At 49.6% G+C, this 17556-nt stretch overlaps 9 protein-coding genes across 9 annotated transcripts; 3 read left to right on the top strand and 6 right to left on the bottom strand.

Moving 5' to 3' along the window:
* Window positions 1-625: 625 nt before the first annotated feature.
* On the bottom strand, window positions 626-1762 carry NECHADRAFT_75759 (uncharacterized protein; the record flags this gene model as incomplete). The annotated part of the gene is made up of 2 exons (XM_003053981.1): window positions 626-1612; window positions 1676-1762. 2 exons carry the CDS (start codon window positions 1760-1762, stop codon window positions 626-628), a joined length of 1074 nt encoding a protein of 357 aa, XP_003054027.1.
* Window positions 1763-2235: 473 nt separating this feature from the next.
* NECHADRAFT_75758 (uncharacterized protein) lies at window positions 2236-2763 on the top strand (the record flags this gene model as incomplete). The annotated part of the gene is made up of 1 exon (XM_003054683.1): window positions 2236-2763. The coding sequence occupies one exon, from the start codon at window positions 2236-2238 to the stop codon at window positions 2761-2763; it is 528 nt and encodes a 175-aa protein (XP_003054729.1).
* A 385-nt stretch (window positions 2764-3148) lies between these two features.
* NECHADRAFT_75757 (uncharacterized protein) lies at window positions 3149-4069 on the bottom strand (the record flags this gene model as incomplete). Its single annotated transcript, XM_003053980.1, has 2 exons — window positions 3149-3689; window positions 3816-4069. The coding sequence occupies 2 exons, from the start codon at window positions 4067-4069 to the stop codon at window positions 3149-3151; spliced, it is 795 nt and encodes a 264-aa protein (XP_003054026.1).
* Window positions 4070-4823: 754 nt separating this feature from the next.
* On the top strand, window positions 4824-6501 carry NECHADRAFT_75756 (uncharacterized protein; the record flags this gene model as incomplete). The annotated part of the gene is made up of 3 exons (XM_003054682.1): window positions 4824-5112; window positions 5177-5407; window positions 5462-6501. The coding sequence occupies 3 exons, from the start codon at window positions 4824-4826 to the stop codon at window positions 6499-6501; spliced, it is 1560 nt and encodes a 519-aa protein (XP_003054728.1).
* A 212-nt stretch (window positions 6502-6713) lies between these two features.
* NECHADRAFT_75755 (uncharacterized protein) lies at window positions 6714-7588 on the bottom strand (the record flags this gene model as incomplete). Its single annotated transcript, XM_003053979.1, has 4 exons — window positions 6714-6743; window positions 6835-7197; window positions 7253-7448; window positions 7521-7588. The coding sequence occupies 4 exons, from the start codon at window positions 7586-7588 to the stop codon at window positions 6714-6716; spliced, it is 657 nt and encodes a 218-aa protein (XP_003054025.1).
* A 1329-nt stretch (window positions 7589-8917) lies between these two features.
* On the top strand, window positions 8918-9826 carry NECHADRAFT_75754 (uncharacterized protein; the record flags this gene model as incomplete). Its single annotated transcript, XM_003054681.1, has 1 exon — window positions 8918-9826. One exon carries the CDS (start codon window positions 8918-8920, stop codon window positions 9824-9826), a length of 909 nt encoding a protein of 302 aa, XP_003054727.1.
* A 91-nt stretch (window positions 9827-9917) lies between these two features.
* NECHADRAFT_75753 (uncharacterized protein) lies at window positions 9918-11348 on the bottom strand (the record flags this gene model as incomplete). The annotated part of the gene is made up of 2 exons (XM_003053978.1): window positions 9918-9925; window positions 9956-11348. 2 exons carry the CDS (start codon window positions 11346-11348, stop codon window positions 9918-9920), a joined length of 1401 nt encoding a protein of 466 aa, XP_003054024.1.
* Window positions 11349-11787: 439 nt separating this feature from the next.
* Window positions 11788-13444, bottom strand: NECHADRAFT_75752 (uncharacterized protein; the record flags this gene model as incomplete). Its single annotated transcript, XM_003053977.1, has 7 exons — window positions 11788-11977; window positions 12025-12329; window positions 12381-12518; window positions 12573-13002; window positions 13059-13135; window positions 13270-13317; window positions 13370-13444. 7 exons carry the CDS (start codon window positions 13442-13444, stop codon window positions 11788-11790), a joined length of 1263 nt encoding a protein of 420 aa, XP_003054023.1.
* A 1497-nt stretch (window positions 13445-14941) lies between these two features.
* NECHADRAFT_90568 (uncharacterized protein) lies at window positions 14942-16754 on the bottom strand (the record flags this gene model as incomplete). Its single annotated transcript, XM_003053976.1, has 5 exons — window positions 14942-15110; window positions 15163-15328; window positions 15375-15470; window positions 15518-16538; window positions 16590-16754. The coding sequence occupies 5 exons, from the start codon at window positions 16752-16754 to the stop codon at window positions 14942-14944; spliced, it is 1617 nt and encodes a 538-aa protein (XP_003054022.1).
* Window positions 16755-17556: the final 802 nt, after the last annotated feature.

The following is a 17556-nucleotide window of genomic DNA, read 5'->3' as shown; positions in this document are numbered from 1 at the left end:
CTGCCGACGTCAAATAATGGACTGGATTTGTAATAACCGGGCTATTCTGCCATCCGGCTGACCAAGACACCCGTAGATGGCTCTCGCCAGGCCAGAGATGTTACGGATTGTCCGAGCAACGTTTCTGAAGACTCGTATCCTTGTTACATTCCTCGCGTGTCCAAGCGGACCTTAGTTGAGATATTCCAGTCCCACTCGATAATAAACCTGAGAGGGGGGTTGAAGCAAGATTTGGGAGCTTTCCAGAGCAGTATGGTGTTGTTTGTGAGATGCTAGCATCACGCCATTACCATCATGGGCCAGGGGTCGAGGTCGAGGATCGGCACTAACATAGATGCGCGACCCACCGGCAAAGCTTAACTAGCGAATACGTCGTATACAGGGGTCCTGGGAAGTTAGCCTATCAGGACCCTAGGTCAAATGCCGCTTCTCCACAGCATGAATTGCATGGTCTCGATCTAAAGCCGAAGTTTAAGGTCCGACAGAGCCGAGACCACATACCGTCGACACTTCGGCATAGGGTAAGCAAAGCCTCATATAACCAACCAATGGCTATCCTATATCTACAAATACCACCTCCCCTAAATCGCAATGCTAGTAATAGTGATCGTATCGAATCATCCAGTCAAGACGAATTCGGCTGCTCCAACGCGATTTGCTTTGGTAGCTCCATGTACCGGTCCCACTCAGGGCCCAGGGTGGACTCAACGAGCCGTATGAGCCGCCTCCCAGCATCCCCCACCACCCAAAAGTCACAACATTTAGACAGAAGAATTCCATAATGAGCCAGAATGACAAGAGCTTCAGGCTGCTTTTCTCTCAACGCGTCTACGAAACCCAACGGCGTGTATACAAGAAAGGCCGCATGGGCCTGAGTACGCAAGCCTTTGTGTTGTCGATGCTTCTGGTACAAACTGTGGGCTATCTTGAGAGCTGTCACGGCGTTTCGACACGAACTGAGCGACGCCTGCTCAGCACTTGCTTGAGTCAACATTGACTCGACGGCTTTGAGATCATCTTCAGCCTCTGGGGAGACGGATTGAGAGTGTTTAGGATCAAGCCCTGAGGCGACATAGATATGCCGTATCTCGGACGCTTGGAGAATGCTCCAATAATCTGTTGCCATGACCTTGCCGAGCTGGATCAGCTGAAGGAAATCTCCTAGTTTCTCAATGAACGTGGACATTCCCAACTGTGAGCTCGAGAGACTGTCATGAAGTAGAGAATATGCTAGCAGCATTGAAAACATGAATCGTGGCAGCATTCCGCTTGCGGAGAGCCCAGCTGCCGATGCGTTGTGCAGTGATAATGCCCTTCCTTGGAGTTGGATGCTGAGTAAGCGAAGATTGGCAGAGTTTTCTGGGTGCTGGAGGCTGCTCTGGAGTGCTGATAGTGCCAAGAGTTGATCCATAACGTATTGGTTCTTCAGTGCACATTCTATGATGTCGGATATGACGGCCCCAGAGGGCTCATCGCACTTGATGAATCCCGCTGGGTTACTTGTAATGTTGAAGAGAAGCGACATATGCTCCAGGCTGAACATGTGGCGGTCTCGTGCGTGGAGCAGAGCTGGAGAGCTGGCCACGGTGTTCGCTCTGGAGCCGGGGTCGAGCTGGTCGCTCGCATAAGAACATTGTCGTTCATTTGTCAAGCAGTGCGTGCATGCTGGTCGTACCTCGTCGCACTTGACGTGTCGACTCTTGCATTGCCGGCACTCGCCACGGGACTTTTTGTGGGTGCGACGAGGCCGAAACTCTGACATGGTTGGGGGCTTGGGGGTGAGAGGAGTTGACCAGCCAGTGACTCGTTAGTGAGCCATTGCGGGATGATGGGATCTTTTGGTGGTGACTCGGTTTTTGGAATTATCCGTTAGTTAGTGCGCCCTGCGTGTCATGTCATGTGTGGATCAAAGTGAATAGTAACGCCGGCCACCTAGTCTATATCCTAGCACCCCTCATGTCTCGGCACTAGACCAGACCGACTTAACACTGGCCTTGGACCTGCACCCGCATCCATGCTTGGTTTGACTTTTATGACAAATACAATAATCAAGGCATGCTTATGAATCTCTAGAGGATCTAGACTCTTCAGACCCGGACTCTATTAGGTTCCGGAGGCCGGCTGAGCAGTAAATAAGTACCAGTAGCTTAATCATAAAACTATCATCAGACGCCAGCCCCCTTCTGTCGACAACCATACAGTAAGACACTTACATACTTTCTTCCTACTATCAACATGCCTGAGTTCATCCCCTCCACTACAGCTCCCGCTAATGGCGTGAGATTCTTCAACTGGCCCGGTGCTGGAGAGGAGATTTCCGAGACCCTTGGATTCACCCATGCTTGCATCATCCCTCCTGGCGCAACTATCATCCACGTCGGTGGACAGGCTGGCATTACTCCAGAGGGAACAGTCCCGTCCGACCTGGAGGAGGAGATTCACGCGGCCTTTAGCCATATAGAGCTCTCTCTACGCGCGGCGGGCCTCACTGGAACCAGACAGGAAGTTTGGGCATGCGTCTACAAAGTAACCGGTGCCTCTTCAAAGGTGTTCTTCTCTTTGCTAACCACATCGCCATTGCAACAGGTCAATACATATCACGCCAACACCGATGACAAATTTGGCCTCACGCTGCATCGCATTCTGATGGAATACGTTGGTGCAAACCGGCCTCTCTTTACTGGTGTTGATGTTTATAAGCTTCTGCGTCCCGACTTGCACTTGGAGATTGAGGTGGAAGCGTTTCTCCCCAAGGTTGAATGACGAGCTGGAGTACGGCAACGGACCTAGCCTACTTCAGGTTCTCTTGCTAGTAGTCCGCTTGTGAAGGAAATCTCCACTTGATTCATAGTTGTCTCTCTTATAGAATTCTATTGCATCAGCTACCATCGCCACCCAAACATCCATCAATTCGTCCAGTATTTGCTGCCGCCTGGTGCTATGGCGCGTCAATGTTTGCATTCGGTGGTGCGACTTGATACTGATCATTCCACTGAGAATTTGCAAAAAGATGAGAAACCGGGTTGTTGTAAGTAGACAAGACTGTGTGATCGAGAGTATGGTACCATACACTCCTGACATGAGGCATATGAAGGTGACTCGTCTCATCTGAATGCTACACTCTGCGCAGAAAAACTAAATGCTACTCCTAAATCTGAGGGTTCTGTCTCAAGAACTCCTCAATAGTCATTCCCGACACTGGGAGTCGGTCGTTGTCCAACTTTCGAAAATTGAGGGCACCATTGCTCGCATAGAGCTGGTAGAACAGTCCAGTATAGAGGTAATACTTCCTCTTATCCCCCTTGCTCCTCGCATCCAGTGCCTTGGCCTCAAGCTCACCGATGGAGCCTTGGATGTTGAGCGTGACTTTGACACCCCGCTCACGCTCGTAAATCTCTGCGATTTGCCGAAGCGAATGGGCACCAGAGCACACGTTCCAAAATCCGCCCTGAGCAGCGTCATCCCGTTGAATGACCTCGGCGGTGAACTCGGCCGTATCCGTCTCTGTAGTCCAAAACCAAGTCGTATGGCCAGTTCCCCAGATGTTCATGGTCTTGGTTTCCGCATCCCAGATGAGGGGCATGTTTGGACCGACGTGTCCATGGCCAAACATGGAGAACATGGTCTCGGCAAAGATGCCGATGAACATGTAAATAGGCTTGATGGGAGAAGTCATCTCGACGTGATGTCTAAAAGACACGTACGCGTCGTAGGCCTCATGCTTGCCAAGCTCCAGCTTGCTCCAGTCGCCGTTCCAGCTGGCGGCAACGTAGATCTCAACCCCAGCCCTCTCGGCGGCCCGGAGAAGAAGCAACTGTCCATCAAGCTGCAAGCGAGGATCCATGCCATATGCACAGACAACCGCGTCAACACCAGCGCAGGCGCGATCCAACGCGGGGATATCGTCGTAGCCAGAGCAAACTTCGAATCGCTCCAGTGCGGCCAGAGTCTCAGGGGATAGCTTTTGGGGACTGCGCGCAAGGCCGCGCACTTGGTGGCCGCGCTTGCTCAGCGATTGAGCAAGTTTCTGGCCGACGTTGCCAGTGATGCCAGCAATGAGAACGAGCATTGTTGATGATAGAGAATGGTGCTGCAAACAAGTTAGTAAAGACCGGAACCAGAACCGATTGACAGAAGCTTTGAACCTTTTTCGTTTGGTGCTTATGTATTGCTAGTAGGAGCTATGTGCGTGATGTAGAATCAAGTTTAGCTAGATAGTGTAGTTAGAGGTTGGCCTAAATAGCTTCTCGGGGCCCCTTTTAACAATCGTCTTCGGTCAACTCTGCTACCATCGGACTCCGTATAAATGTCCGATCTGACGATTTTTGAAACACCACAGCCATGAGTCATTCTCAGTCATCGAGTCGGTGAGGCTCTTAGGCTGGTAAGTTTGATATCGCATACACCATCACGACGAGCCGTGCCCTCGGCACTGGGCAGATCTTTTTGATAGCTGAGCCATCATTGGTCAATCACTCCAGTGCAAATATTTGCATCAAAAGCACCTTGTGGGTCTCCAAGGTTCATTTACGAGAAAGCCCAGCCCCTAATACCTGCTCTCGAAAATGAGCAAATTCCCCGTAGGCCCGACTTCACGCTCATCCCTTTCTACATGTCTCTCAGAAGTATCTCGGCACATGTTTTTCGCCTTCGAGCAAAGGGGAGATCGGAAATTAAAGTTTTCGGATTGTGAATTCTTCGGGGTCCGGCAGTGCAAGGGAGTCTCTTGGGGGAATGCAAGAGCATGATTTATTTAAGAAGCTAGCTAACTCTTCTCCCCCATTTCAAAGTCCCAGATCAAGCATCTCTCTTTCTCCGAAGCAATGTTTCTATCCCTCCTTTCAGCCCTCTGTCTGGGCCTGCCACTTAGCTATGCCTATCCATGCGGAACTCAGGACCGCCAACGCCCCATCGTCACCCTCAGCGATGGCATAGTGATGGGGAAAGCCAGCCAAGTCCCATCGGCTCCCCATCTTACGGTTCACCAGTACCTAGGCGTTCCTTTTGCCGAGTCTCCACCCAAGCGCTTCTCACCCCCAGAGGATCCTGCCCCCTGGAGCTCTTCCTGGGATGCAAGCTATTTCCGCCCCTCGTGTATCCAGCATTTCCCAGGTGATTATTGTTTCTCACAGGTGACATATCACCTTTGGAACATGAAGTGTTGACATGTTGATAGGTGATGAGTTTCGGGCCATATTCAACACCCCTCCACTTCCAGAAAGCGAAGATTGCCTGTATCTCAACGTCTTTACTCCTTCAAACGTTCCTTCTGAGGGCTTGCCAGTGCTCTTTTGGATTCACGGGGGCAGCTTCTCGCTCGGGTCGGCCCGCGTCCCAGATTTTGACGGTTCCTCATTTGCCGCTAACCAAGGTGTCGTGGTTGTTACCATTAATTACAGAATGAACGGTGAGTGATTCTCCATGTATCAAGGGAGAAGGTCAGGCTGATAGTGTTTTCTAGTCTTTGGCTTCCCGGGATCTTCCGCAATTCCACTAGAGCAGCGAAACATTGGGCTCATGGATCAGCGAAAAGCACTTTCCTGGGTCAACAAGAACATTCGAGCTTTCGGTGGTGACCCATCAAAAGTCACCATATTTGGCGAGTCGGCTGGTGGTTGGTCAGTCAAGCAGTTGCTCATCAACCCCCCATCTCCTCCTCAGTTCCGTGCCGCCATTCTGCAGAGTCAGGCCTTTGGACCCCAAGCCGATAACGAAAAGTCGTGGGACATATTGTTAGAAGAGTTGAACTGCAACAAATCCAGCACGACTTCCTCAGACCTCGAATGTGTCACGAATGCTGAAGTCGATTCCATCCGAAAAGTGCTGAAGAATCGTGGGCTTGCGTTCAGCCCAATCTTCGACAACTCCACAAACGGCCCAGTTTTTCTTGATGCTATCAACCAAAACTTAACTGCCCAGGTTCCCATTCTGATTGGAACCAACGCTGATGAAGGATCCGTCCTGGCATCTGTCATGCCCCCTCCGGAACTGCTGCTCGATGGCATATTCGGAAACGACACGGCTTCCAAACGTCTGGCTCGTTCAGCATACCCATCTGACGCCACCGACTATGAGCTGAAGTCCCTTATCACCACCGACTACACATACACATGCACTACGTCTATGATTGCACGTACTGCAGCCAGTGCTAGGCAACAGGTCTGGCGATACTACTTCAATGCCAGCTTTCCCAACAACCAGCCCTTTCCCGGGGCAGGAGTATGGCACACATCCGAGATTCCTCTTGTTTTTGGAACGTACAAAGAAGATAATCGGACCACTGCAGAACAAAGGCGGCTCAGTAGAACGATGCAGCAAGCTTGGGGAGATTTTGCCAAGTCTCCAGAATTGGGTCCGGGGTGGGCTGCAGTCGGCACGGGAACGAATGATCTGAGGCTTTTTGATGCAGGGGAGGCTATCTTCGGGCAAAGTGTTGAGTCCAAGGCCGTTAATGAGATTTGCACGTATTACGATGCGGAACTCATCACAAATGGGTTCTAACCTCTTATGGGTTGTTTTTCATCAACAAGGTTTAGTTAGTTTTGCCAATGACAAGTGTCCATCTTGTAATTTTCTTTGAGTAGAGGCTGTTCAGTGATAGTTAGGGGGCTATGAAGGAGAATTCAGTACAAAGTACGAACAATCCAAAAGCCTTGAGGTTGGTTTTAATACACAGAAATATCCCAGTGATATTCAGACAAGTGACAGGCTACTCACCAGAAGTCGGTCGCAGGTTGCCTCATCTGACAGGCAAGAATTTCATACCTTCCACATCACATCCTGGTATTCAACCTCCCTGCTCGGCCATGCGCCCATCCTTGACAAAACACCAACCAGAGAGCCAACATCACCCCTTCCCCAATACTCATGTGCAAACGCATTCAAAAGATCGGTCCCATTCAACAGTGCCCCGCTTGTCCAGAGCCTGCCATCCCTTGCCCAACGCCTCTCGACCCAATTGGTTCCAGGGGCCTCCCGGCGCAACATGCCCAGCATGGAGCGTGGACCCGTCGCTGTTTTGCCCTCGAGTAGCCCGGCAAGCAAGGGTACCTGGACACCTCCACAGACGGTCAGGAAGGCAGAACACTCGTCCCAGCATTTGCGAATGAAGGCGAGCTCCGCAGTGTTGGGTGTGTACCCAAAGTTGTGGGCGCCAATAAGGATAATATCCAAAGGTGGACATGACTGAAACGAGTCCTACATCATGTCATCAGTGGGCACCATTGGCTTTTGTGATTTCGTATGAACTTACCATCGGCAAGATTGACATGCCGCCTGAGAGGCGACTATGAGCTGCCTCGCCGAATTCTGAGACCCAATGAAATTTGAAATCGACTGCTTGAGCCTTAAGGCTTGGAGCCAGCAACTCATCTGGGAAGCTTTCCACAAATTCTTTGCTTAATCCATGGAGCATGCCAACAGGTGCAATGTCAAGAAGCTCAGTCACTCTAAAGGTTCGTCAGTAAGTAAGCAGACTTTGACTCAAAGTGAACATTTAATGACAAAGGAGAAGTACTAACCCATTCATCAAGACGACTCCAACACGGATGGGCCTGGTTGGGTTTGAAAGACTGAATTTTGCGGCCATGTTGATCATTCCGAGTACCAAGGCTTGAATTGAAGGGCTTTTGGTTGTACTCGGCTTAGGCATGAAGAAGTTGGTTCTTTTTATATCACGAGTCTCGTCAAACTCGGAAATGCGACAGCCCAAACCAGACAAGCTGTTCCGATCGCTTCAGGGTCTTCCCAGAGAGATTGATTTACACGATTCGTTGATATGCTTCAAGATCGTCAGTCTCGGCATTCTCGCACAACCGGAAGTCCGAGCAAGTCCGTGACCGAATGCCGCACATATCCCTCTACTACATTCCGAGCTGTTTCTGACGCCACAAAAACCATCCTAGAGCCTGTCACTAGGTCAATGCCTACTGCCGTCTGATAGGGGGGCAAACAGAAGCCTGCTCAATCGTCTTTGTGGACCACGAAGCTGATGGCAGTCTCTACCAAGTCGGTTTGACTGTAAATAAAAACAACACAGAGCTGGAAGGCATCATTTCGAATGTAATTGAGATTGCTTTTATTTCAACCGTAGCAGCTGAAGAGAGATAAATGTGATATACGTATTCGCTGTAGGAGCTGCTTTTGTCAAACAGCAATGTGATCCCGAGAGCCACGACAGCCTCCATTCTGAACCAGTAGCGTCCAGCAAACCACGAGAGAAGGGGACCAAGGTGTATTTCGAGAGGTTGGTGACCCGACTCGCTAATCCAGAAGAAGCAAATGACTCACTATCCATGACCGATTTGAGACAATCTGCCGACAAGGGACCCTGAGGAGCATAGCCGATACACCATCAGGATAAAGCTTCTGAAGTGGGGACGGAGGTTTCACAGAATCATGGGTCCGACAACCTCTCAACACCACGAAAGAACAGTTGAGAAATCTCGATAGACAGCGACACAAGTTGGCTTTTAGGAAGAAAGGGAAATTTTTGATTATTTTCGCAAAATATGGGCCAAAAAAGACACATAGTTACCTATCATACACTCCATTTTACTGAAAATACTGACCCCATATTACCAACTCCGTCCCGGCAGTTGCTGGTTTACATAGGGGAGCCTGAGATCGAAGGCTCCCCGATCGCACCAACAAAAAGTCGGCTCAACAATGCTGCCGACATCAATCGATTCAGAGTTTTGCGCTTTTTGATTTCTAATCGTGATCTGATGCATTTCTTTGCCCCTTTTTTGTGGTTCTTTTCTCTTCTCAAAATTCCTATAAAATCTACCTTCTCTCCCACGTCAACCTCGATATCTACCATCATCACCCAAGCCAACACCAAGTTTTGCATCATCACCGCCAACTCTCAATCCCATCCAACTACTCCTTTTTTCCTCGTCTCTTTCAAGTTCTCGCCATGAAGGTCGCAATCGCTGGACTCGGAGACGTCTCCAAGTATCTCCTGGAAGAGCTCCCCAAGGAAGGACACGACGTTGTCGCCCTCACTCGCAGCCTCAAGCCGCACATCACGACGGTCGAGCAGCGAGTGACTGATTACTCCGTTTCTGACCTCAAGAAGCATCTTGCTGATTGCGACGCTGTCGTTTCCGCAATCACTATTCACGCCCCCGAGTTTGCCTCCATCCACCTGGCGATTCTGCAGGCTTGTAAGGAATCTCCAAAGTGCAAGCGGTTCCTCCCCTCTGCTTGGGCCGGAAACTATGAGGAGGTCAATGACCAGCCGCTTTATGCGGGTGAAGATCTACTACCCATCCTCGAAGCCCTCCGGGCGCAGAAGGATGTCTACTGGACTTTCTTTTGCCAGGGATGGATGGTCGATTATATTCTCCCTTCCAACCAACGACACCTCGCCGATTTTGGCGAACGATGGGTTCAAAACTACGAAACCAAGGTCTTCACCCTCTACGGAAATGGCGCCCAGAAGGTCGATTTTACATCGGCCAGGGACACAACCCATGCTGTTGGTGTGCTTCTAAACCATGATCCCAGCAGCTGGGAGGAGTTCACCTGTGTCTCGGGCCAACAAATGACCTGGCGAGAGCTCTGGGAGTTTGTCAAAGCTCGAGAGCCCGAATACACGCTTCAGAAGAAATCTCTGGCCCAGAGTATCAAGCAGTTCATCGCCAAAAAGAGCAAGGCCGAGGTGGCCGCGTCCATGTACGAGGTGATGGGGCATAGCGACGCTTTGGCTTTTCCAGACGGCAAGGTAGAGCGACACCGGGAGAAGTTTTTCAAGGGCATGAAGTTCAGGACTCCGGCCGAGTTGTATGATGAAGCCGTCGCAAACCCTGACGTTGTCGTTTAAGAGTTGGGCGATATCTTCGGGTTTCGCCTTTTTTGGTCGTTAAAGAGAAGAATGGAGGCTAGGTTGAGATACTTGGATCGTGACAGTATTGCTATATACCTAGTAAAATCAACACTCGTTCTTACTTACCACTAGAACTTCCACCTGTCTCCGTGTCCAAAATCCAACGACTGATGTCACGAACAACTTCTAGTTCCACATTTCCCGGTACATCATAATCAGCTGGCGTAGATTTTTCTTCTCCTTTGATGAAACAATGATCAAGTCCCTCATAAGCCCGCAAACGAGCATTGTTCTTGTTGCCAAGTGCACGCTCCCATTCAACCCAATCATCCTCTACCGTGACTTGATAATCGCGCGAACCTTGAAGCAATAGCATCGGCTTCTCCAACCTCTGCGCGGTACCCACAGGATCGAGTTCACGGACGCTGTTCCAGTAAGAAGCGGGGAGGTTGAATGGAAGGTCTTTCGCTACAGTAGCACCGGAATCTGCTGCATCGGCTTTTTGTTCTGCCTCCGCAATGAGCTCCTGCATGGCTTCCACTGGCTCACTATCCAACGAGGCAAAGTAACGGAGTTGCCGAACGTAAGCCCTGTGCAAAGGCTGACTCGGTGCAGCAAGTAAGACAACTCCGCGTACCCGTTCGTCGGTTTGAGCCAGGTAAGGGGCAACAGTCGCACCGAGGCTATGTCCGATAATGAAGATCCGGTCAGGGTCAATCTCGGAGTGCTGCTTTGCATGTGCGATGGCATTGTTGGCCTGATCAAGGTACTCATCGCCGACTGTGATGGTTGTACTATTTTTGAACTTTTGCGCATGCTTGAGGGTCACTTTATCAAAGCGGATAGAAGCAATGCCATGTTGTGCAAGGCCAAGAGCAAGATCTTTGAGAGGCTTCACCGAGCCAACGGTCGAGTCCATGTCGCAAGGCCCAGAACCAGACAGAAAGATGACGCAAGGGAAAACGCCCGGTTCCTTTGGAAGACAAAGCATCCCTGGCACTTCCAGTTTTAATCCAAGCTTAAGTTCTACCTCCCGCTCAGCACCAAGCTCAGCGTAGGGAGGAGGCTTCCAGTCTTGACCCAGCCCAGCAGCAAAAAGCGGGCTCACGCGAAGGCCTATAAGTTTCCCCGAGGATCGCATCTGGATAATCAAGGCCAGATTTGCTCTGGAGAAATGAACTGGTACCTTGGCGGAGAGAAACCAGCCACCAGAGATAACCGGCTGCCCAATCCGTTGAATCGGCCCCGTGGTTGCGGTAATCATCTGCCAGCCCTTTTCCAGTAAAGTCTCAGTGAGGAAAAACCTCAAAGGCAGAGCAAACTGGTTACGCAAGTAGCCCCAGCGTCCATCTTGAAGGAGTTGAATAGTTGTGGTCGCTATGATTGACAACTGTTGTTCGTTATAGGAACCTCGGCTGATCCAAGACGGTAGGAGCTCGTAGAGGCGAGAGAGAAGGGCAACGACATGATGCCCCGCATTCTGTAACAAAGAGGTCAAATTCACCAAAAGACTCGACATTATCCCGATCAAAGGCTTGCTGGAAACATCCCGGAAATGAGGTGTGATGTGGAATGACCATGAAAAGTAAGACGAGGTTGGTTGTTGGTTGTAGCCTGGAGCTGAAACGTAATATCGGATTAATAGTGGCCCGGGTTGCCTTGCGATCATCGACTAGGCACATGCCCCTTGTCACTCTAACTTCCGCAGCTAATATATTACAGTACAGGCTAACCTTAACTTAAAATGCACGACCAACAGGAAGAGCCCGGTGTGGTGCTAAAGGGATTATAGAAGGTACAGACATTAAGTAGAAATTGATGAGAAAGAGGAAACACATTGTATTTCCAGCTTAGATTCCTTATTCCCAAGCAGGTTCCGAACTCAGTTAAACTAGGCTATAGCTACTCGTTGGCACATCTTACTATAAATTGACCAACACTTTTCTCAGCGACATGTATCAAACGGTTGCCTTATTCGCAGATTCCTCTGTAGCATCGCCTTTCTCAGCTCCATGCTCTGGTAAGCCGTCGGCCTCGCTCTCGTAACTGACACGGTCCTCAACCTTCCAGATGGTTAAAACAGCCGGAAACAAGCTGGCCGTCCAGAAGACAACGTTGATAACTGTTGTGTAAAAAGGCGAGAATTTGCTACCTAAGTTAGTAACGCTCAGATTTCCTTCAGTAGATTGACTTACCTGCTGTTAATACCAAATGCTGCGCACTGTCCCCAACTCTCGACACCGCGCAACAAGCCCGTCGACCGGCTCAGCTCCAGTGTGCCATCACCGATCGTACCAATAAGGAAGTACAGGTAGTTCTGCACCATGTTTCCGCTCGTCTGCAGCATAATGTAGATTCCAAATGCCCGACCGAATCCTGGCGAGGTCCAGTCGAGGTAGTCAGGGCGCTTTTGTTCAAAGCCGTGCTGGACGATGAGCACCCAGATCCAAAGAGAAGTGAAAAGGCCAGCGGAGAAGATGAAACCGTAGCGGATACGGGACTGAGAAGGTTAGATGTCGTAATAGTAAAGAAGGGTAAAGTTTTGATCTACCTTGACCGTAATCTTGCTAGAGTCAAGAAAAATGCCGAAGAGGATGCATGCAAGGGTACCAGTGATGGCAGACAAGAACGAGGCCAGAGCTCGAGCTCGGACAGTAAAGTACAAGGTCAGGTATGTTGACGCATAGCCCTACAAGTCATCAGCACCATCAACACTATTGGTTATTTATGGACGAATTCCTACCCAGTAGAACCAACTGGAAAAGAAAATCGGCAGCAAGAGGCCAATTTTTCGTGTCGTGACTGTCTTCCACAGCATTCGCAGCTGCTCCCTGGCTGGGGTCTTGGCCTCGACAATAATATGCGTGCCATCCGGTCGCTGCGTCTTATCCGGGGGAGCAAGCAAAAATGCCACGGGGAAAGAGAGGACTTGCAGGCAGACAAAGACAAGGATAGTCACATAGGACACTTTGCCGCCTGTTGAGCGATTGGCATTGAGGCCGAGATTGATCGCGCCACCAATAAGCTGTCCACTGTTCTTGAAGCCAAGCCAAAGAGCGAGATAGCGTCCTCGCTTTGCATGCTCAGGATATGAGAGGATGATGGCGCCCTCCGCAGCCCAGTACAGGCCTGCGCTGACACCACAAATGGCGGCACCGAAAATAACGAACCACCTTGATAAATAAGTTAGCTATGCGAGTATGGATGAATGGTGCAGGAGGGAACGTACTCAGTGCCAAAGCGATTGTTCTGATAAAGAGCCGCGCTGTAGACGGACCAGCCCAGAGTACCAGCAATCAAAGTATTCTTGACCCCAATCCAGTTGACGAAAATAGGTGAGAGAATACAGAACAAGCCCATCAGTCCAAAGACCAGCGAGTTTCCAGCATTGACCCACGAAATGTCAGTTATTATCACATAAAACAATATTATACACATACTAGGTATGGCTCAAGCGCACCGCCTGCGCCCAGCGAGTTGTTTGCGTTCTGGAGAATGTTAGCGAAATGTACCCAACAACAGAAAAAGCAGCTTGTTTACCCATAATCCAGGACCCAGCAGCGCAATGATACCGCAGATGATCATCTGGGCCAAAACACTCCTTCGGAACGACATGGTTACTCTCGATGGCTAAGAATACGATGTGTTCTTGAGGAAAATAAGAAGAGGAAAGGTAACCCAATGGAGGAAGTCTGCACGAATCTGGGCTCATGCATGTAGCATAATAAGCTTAAATTGTGTTCCAGAAGGAAAGGAAGGAAGAAGATATAAAAGATCGCCTGTGGTACCTAGTAAGACGAATTGCTCACCGCAGACCTGCGATGGCGCAATCGCAGGATCCAGCATAGTGTCTTGGCACTCGCTGACATTTTCATCTCATCATGGATAGGAGTTCGGGAGATGTAGACGCGCAAGGCAAAGCCGAATCGTTCTCGCAAGGAAAAATGACGAAATTTGTCTAGACTTTTTGACATGATAACATGATTCGAGTTTCAGACCTATTGACATTCTTTATCAGTGGTGTCATTTGCAAAAGTGTACAGTAAATCTCGTTTCGAGTGGATATAGAAGCCTGGGCCCGAGTCATCAGAATACCACCTGCCATATGGGGTAACACCTTAACCTAGTACTGTGGGGGTTGAAAAACTGGAATGTCAGACGTGCTTCCTTCGAGCCGCAAGTTTTTCATGGGATGTTAGCTTTGTGAGGAATTCGCGGTCGAGCTCGTTAGTCATGAACAACGAAGCACAGTGGAACTCCACTTACATGATGATTGTTGATAGGAATTAATCTGCTGGAGTACTTTGAAGACTCTAAAATCTTCTACAGTCGAGGCTACAGCGGAGACAATGGGTGAAACTCCTAACTTATGGATGCCGCGGAAGCCGAGTGCCCAGCAGTCAGCCAAGCCGGTGTGCGCCGTTTCCCTGTCCACTTTGTCGGGGACGCTACCACAGTAAGCCAACCCCGAGGTTCGCAGAATCCTTACTACCACATTCTCGGGTTGGATTTCTCACCGCGGAGAAAAAACCAGCGTCCAGGATGTTCCAAAAGATCACATGACGAGCAGACCATCGAGCCCATATCCGAGCATCGATCAACAAGGGGTGGGAGAAGCTAAAACAGCCTTGGTGGATTTCCCTTTTTTGCGACAGCAATTATTCTTCATCTCAGGTTTGTAATTAGCTAGCTAGAGTCTACTTAAGTCTGTGAGGAGTAACCCTCCCGGGTTGATGATGCCAAAATCAGAATTAAGGATTGATTCACCAGTGAGTACGACGCGAACCAGGGCCTGATGTGCTCTCGTATATATATATTGGAACCATTTGCCCGTTGTTGCCCTTTCTAGTTGAACCCTTTCCTTAGTAGAGCTACACAATGTCGAGGGAGGCTGTGTGGCCACTTCTGAAGACTCGTCCTCCGCTGCCACCTCCTTCTCGCTTCCTTTCACCTCTCTCAAGATGCCCTCTAAAGACTGCGGCCTCGTAGGATGCTTTTTAGACGAGTCGACTGGACTAATGATACATGGGTTCCGGCCTTTACCGGACTGCTAGAATGTATATCGGCAACAGGGCTTCAATCTCTCTGAGCAGGGCCCAAGCAATCACACCACTAATCCCGTCCTATTTCCCCCACTGGGGTCAACTTCACCTTCAGGTCACCCTTTTCCCAAAGATTAAAAACCTTTTGATCATTCCAGTTCTTACTCTCCGAAACCAATTCGAGGTCAAACTTCCACAACAGGTGTGCAAGGATAAGCCTCATTTCAGCATAAGCGAGACTGAAGACGGACCAATGTTAGTGACTGGTTCTCAATGCGCGGTTTCGGAGACATGAATACTCGCTTTTTCCCAAGACAATTGCGCGGGCCAATAGAAAAGGGCTGCAACACTTCCTTTGCATCACCGTCATATCGAGGGTCGCCGAGCCAGCGTTCAGGAATAAACATCTTGGGGTCACGGAAATTGATCTCGCTCTGGTAGGCTGACCAATGCGAGACTGACACTGTGACCTATCACTCGAGTCAGGGATGGTTAAAAAGTACTTGCGTATCCACTCACATCTTCAGGGATCTGATAGCCCTCGATTTCCTCTCCACCTTTGGGTGTCTCCCTGGGGAGGCCAATAGGCACGGGTGGATCTGTTTCCTCATCAGCAAGGTCTTTTTAAGACAGTTGGTCAACTTACACATGCGTGACCCTTCACTAAAAGCCGCGATCAAGTAATGAAGTTGATTGACCCTAGCGATGGTGATCTCTTGCTCGTTCGTAAATGAAGTGCGAATCTCTTTAACCAATTTCTCATACTTGTCCCGGTTGGTCAAGAGCTGAAAGGTCACCCCACTGAGCAGCGTCGCAGTCGTCTCGCTCCCCGCAATGATGAGGATCTTGGCATTCTCGGCAATTTCAGACCGAGTCATGCCCTTTTCATCGTTATGACGGAGAATATACGACATGAAATCCTCACGCTCCGTATCACGGCTCTCAATCCGCTTCATCGCAGTTGACTTGGACAGTTGAAAGTGTTCTTCCAGGCTGCGCTTCAGGTGAGCCGGCATCAAGAGTGAAACAAACTTGCCGAGTCCAAGACGTTGCATGGCGGCTCGTAGCGGCCCTGTCTTGACAGACGAAAAGATCATGGCTACCCATGGGTGGTATCCGCCGCTGTCGAGACAACCGAAGGACTGACCAAACGCCAGATCACCAATGATGTCAAAGGTGGTAAAGTTGAACCATCGAACAACGTCAATGCCTGTATCTTGGTGTGCAAGCTCGGTGAGGCGCAAGATGAACTTGTCAACATAGTGTTGCATGATCTCTTCTTGTCCGCGCAAAGCCCGATCAGAGAAAGCATGGGCGAGAAGTCGGCGGAACCGACGATGATCTTCAGTGTTGGCATTTATAATGTCCGTCTGGTCGCGAACAGGCTTGTAGAAGAGTGCATCTTTCTCAAACGTCTGCGCCATGCTGGTTTTGTGACCGTAGATCTTCTTCATGGCATCTGCCGTGATGAAGGACACATCCTTGTGGGTGAATCGCACGACGGGTCCGTATTTGTCATGAAGTTCTTTCAGTCTTCTCTCCCAGTTGCCCTGAATCCAGTAGTAGAAAAAAGGCAACTGAGTAAAGGAGTAAAGCCGCGGGCCTGGTACTTTTGCAAGAGGGTGGAAGAAGGCGTAGTAGATTCCACTTGCAAAGAAATACAAAACCTAGGTAGATGTGTCAGTATTGCGTTTAGTCCCAATGTGAAAGTACCATACGGCCAGAGAAGCAGCCAAAATTGCTATTCCTAGGGGCGGAACATTGTCCATTCGTTCAAAGTAGTGAGAAAGGGCAGGCATTCTGGTGTAGTGAATCGTGATAGTAGGAGGGATATGAGCATGAGCGAGGATATAAAAAGCAACAAAACAACGATAAAAAGGCATTTATATATTCCTCGGATCTGCACTGCCCGTCTCGGAAGCCAGATCTTTCGGCAATCAACCCGTCATCTACCCCATTTTGATTCGCATTACCGACACTTACGCCCCGAGACTCCGATAGCTATTTTGTTTCACATGTTTATATATCGAATCATTTCTGCATCTTCTTGATCTTGTCGTGTATAGAATAGGAAGCATGCATTCGGCAGATGTCCCGTACCCGCAACCAGCCGCGTCAATACGAATCAAGTCCATGGTTTACCTCGTCCCTCCCTGTCTATAAACCTTGATATAGTTTCAGTTATATGCCGGCTTCCCGCCGTGCATATGCAAGTACCCGCTGCCTGTAACTTGATCGTCTCGGGTCGGGGACTTGATGCTGCCCGTTTGCGGGGCAAGAGAGCCTTCTGGAGCCGTTTTCCTGGCCGAAGACCTTGCGATCGCCACATTCGTATGCTCAATTCTGAACACTTGTTGCTCCTCTTACTCTTCGAACTCTTTCTGATCTATTATACGTTCAGAATCGTCTGCCATTCTACGTCTTTCGAGCCAATTTGTTAGAATTTGGCGTCACTTCTGTCGAAAACACCACCCCGGTCAAGTTTCTCATAGCTGAGTGTAATCTTCATCCTCCCTAAAAGAGCCCTTCGACTTGGCTAGTTTCATGCGAAGCTTTATGATATAGAGATTGTGAATATTGGGAAGCTCTGTCAGCCTTGTCCAGCATTAGTCTCTCCCACTTAGGAGATCTCCAAGAAACATCAATAGCTGCCTTTGTAATACTATACTGTACAAGGCAAATGGT

The sequence above is a fragment of the Fusarium vanettenii genome (assembly GCF_000151355.1).
Source record: "Fusarium vanettenii 77-13-4 chromosome 1 genomic scaffold NECHAsca_1_chr1_3_0, whole genome shotgun sequence".
Lineage (NCBI taxonomy): Eukaryota > Fungi > Ascomycota > Sordariomycetes > Hypocreales > Nectriaceae > Fusarium > Fusarium vanettenii.
This window is presented reverse-complemented; position numbering and strand designations above follow the sequence as displayed.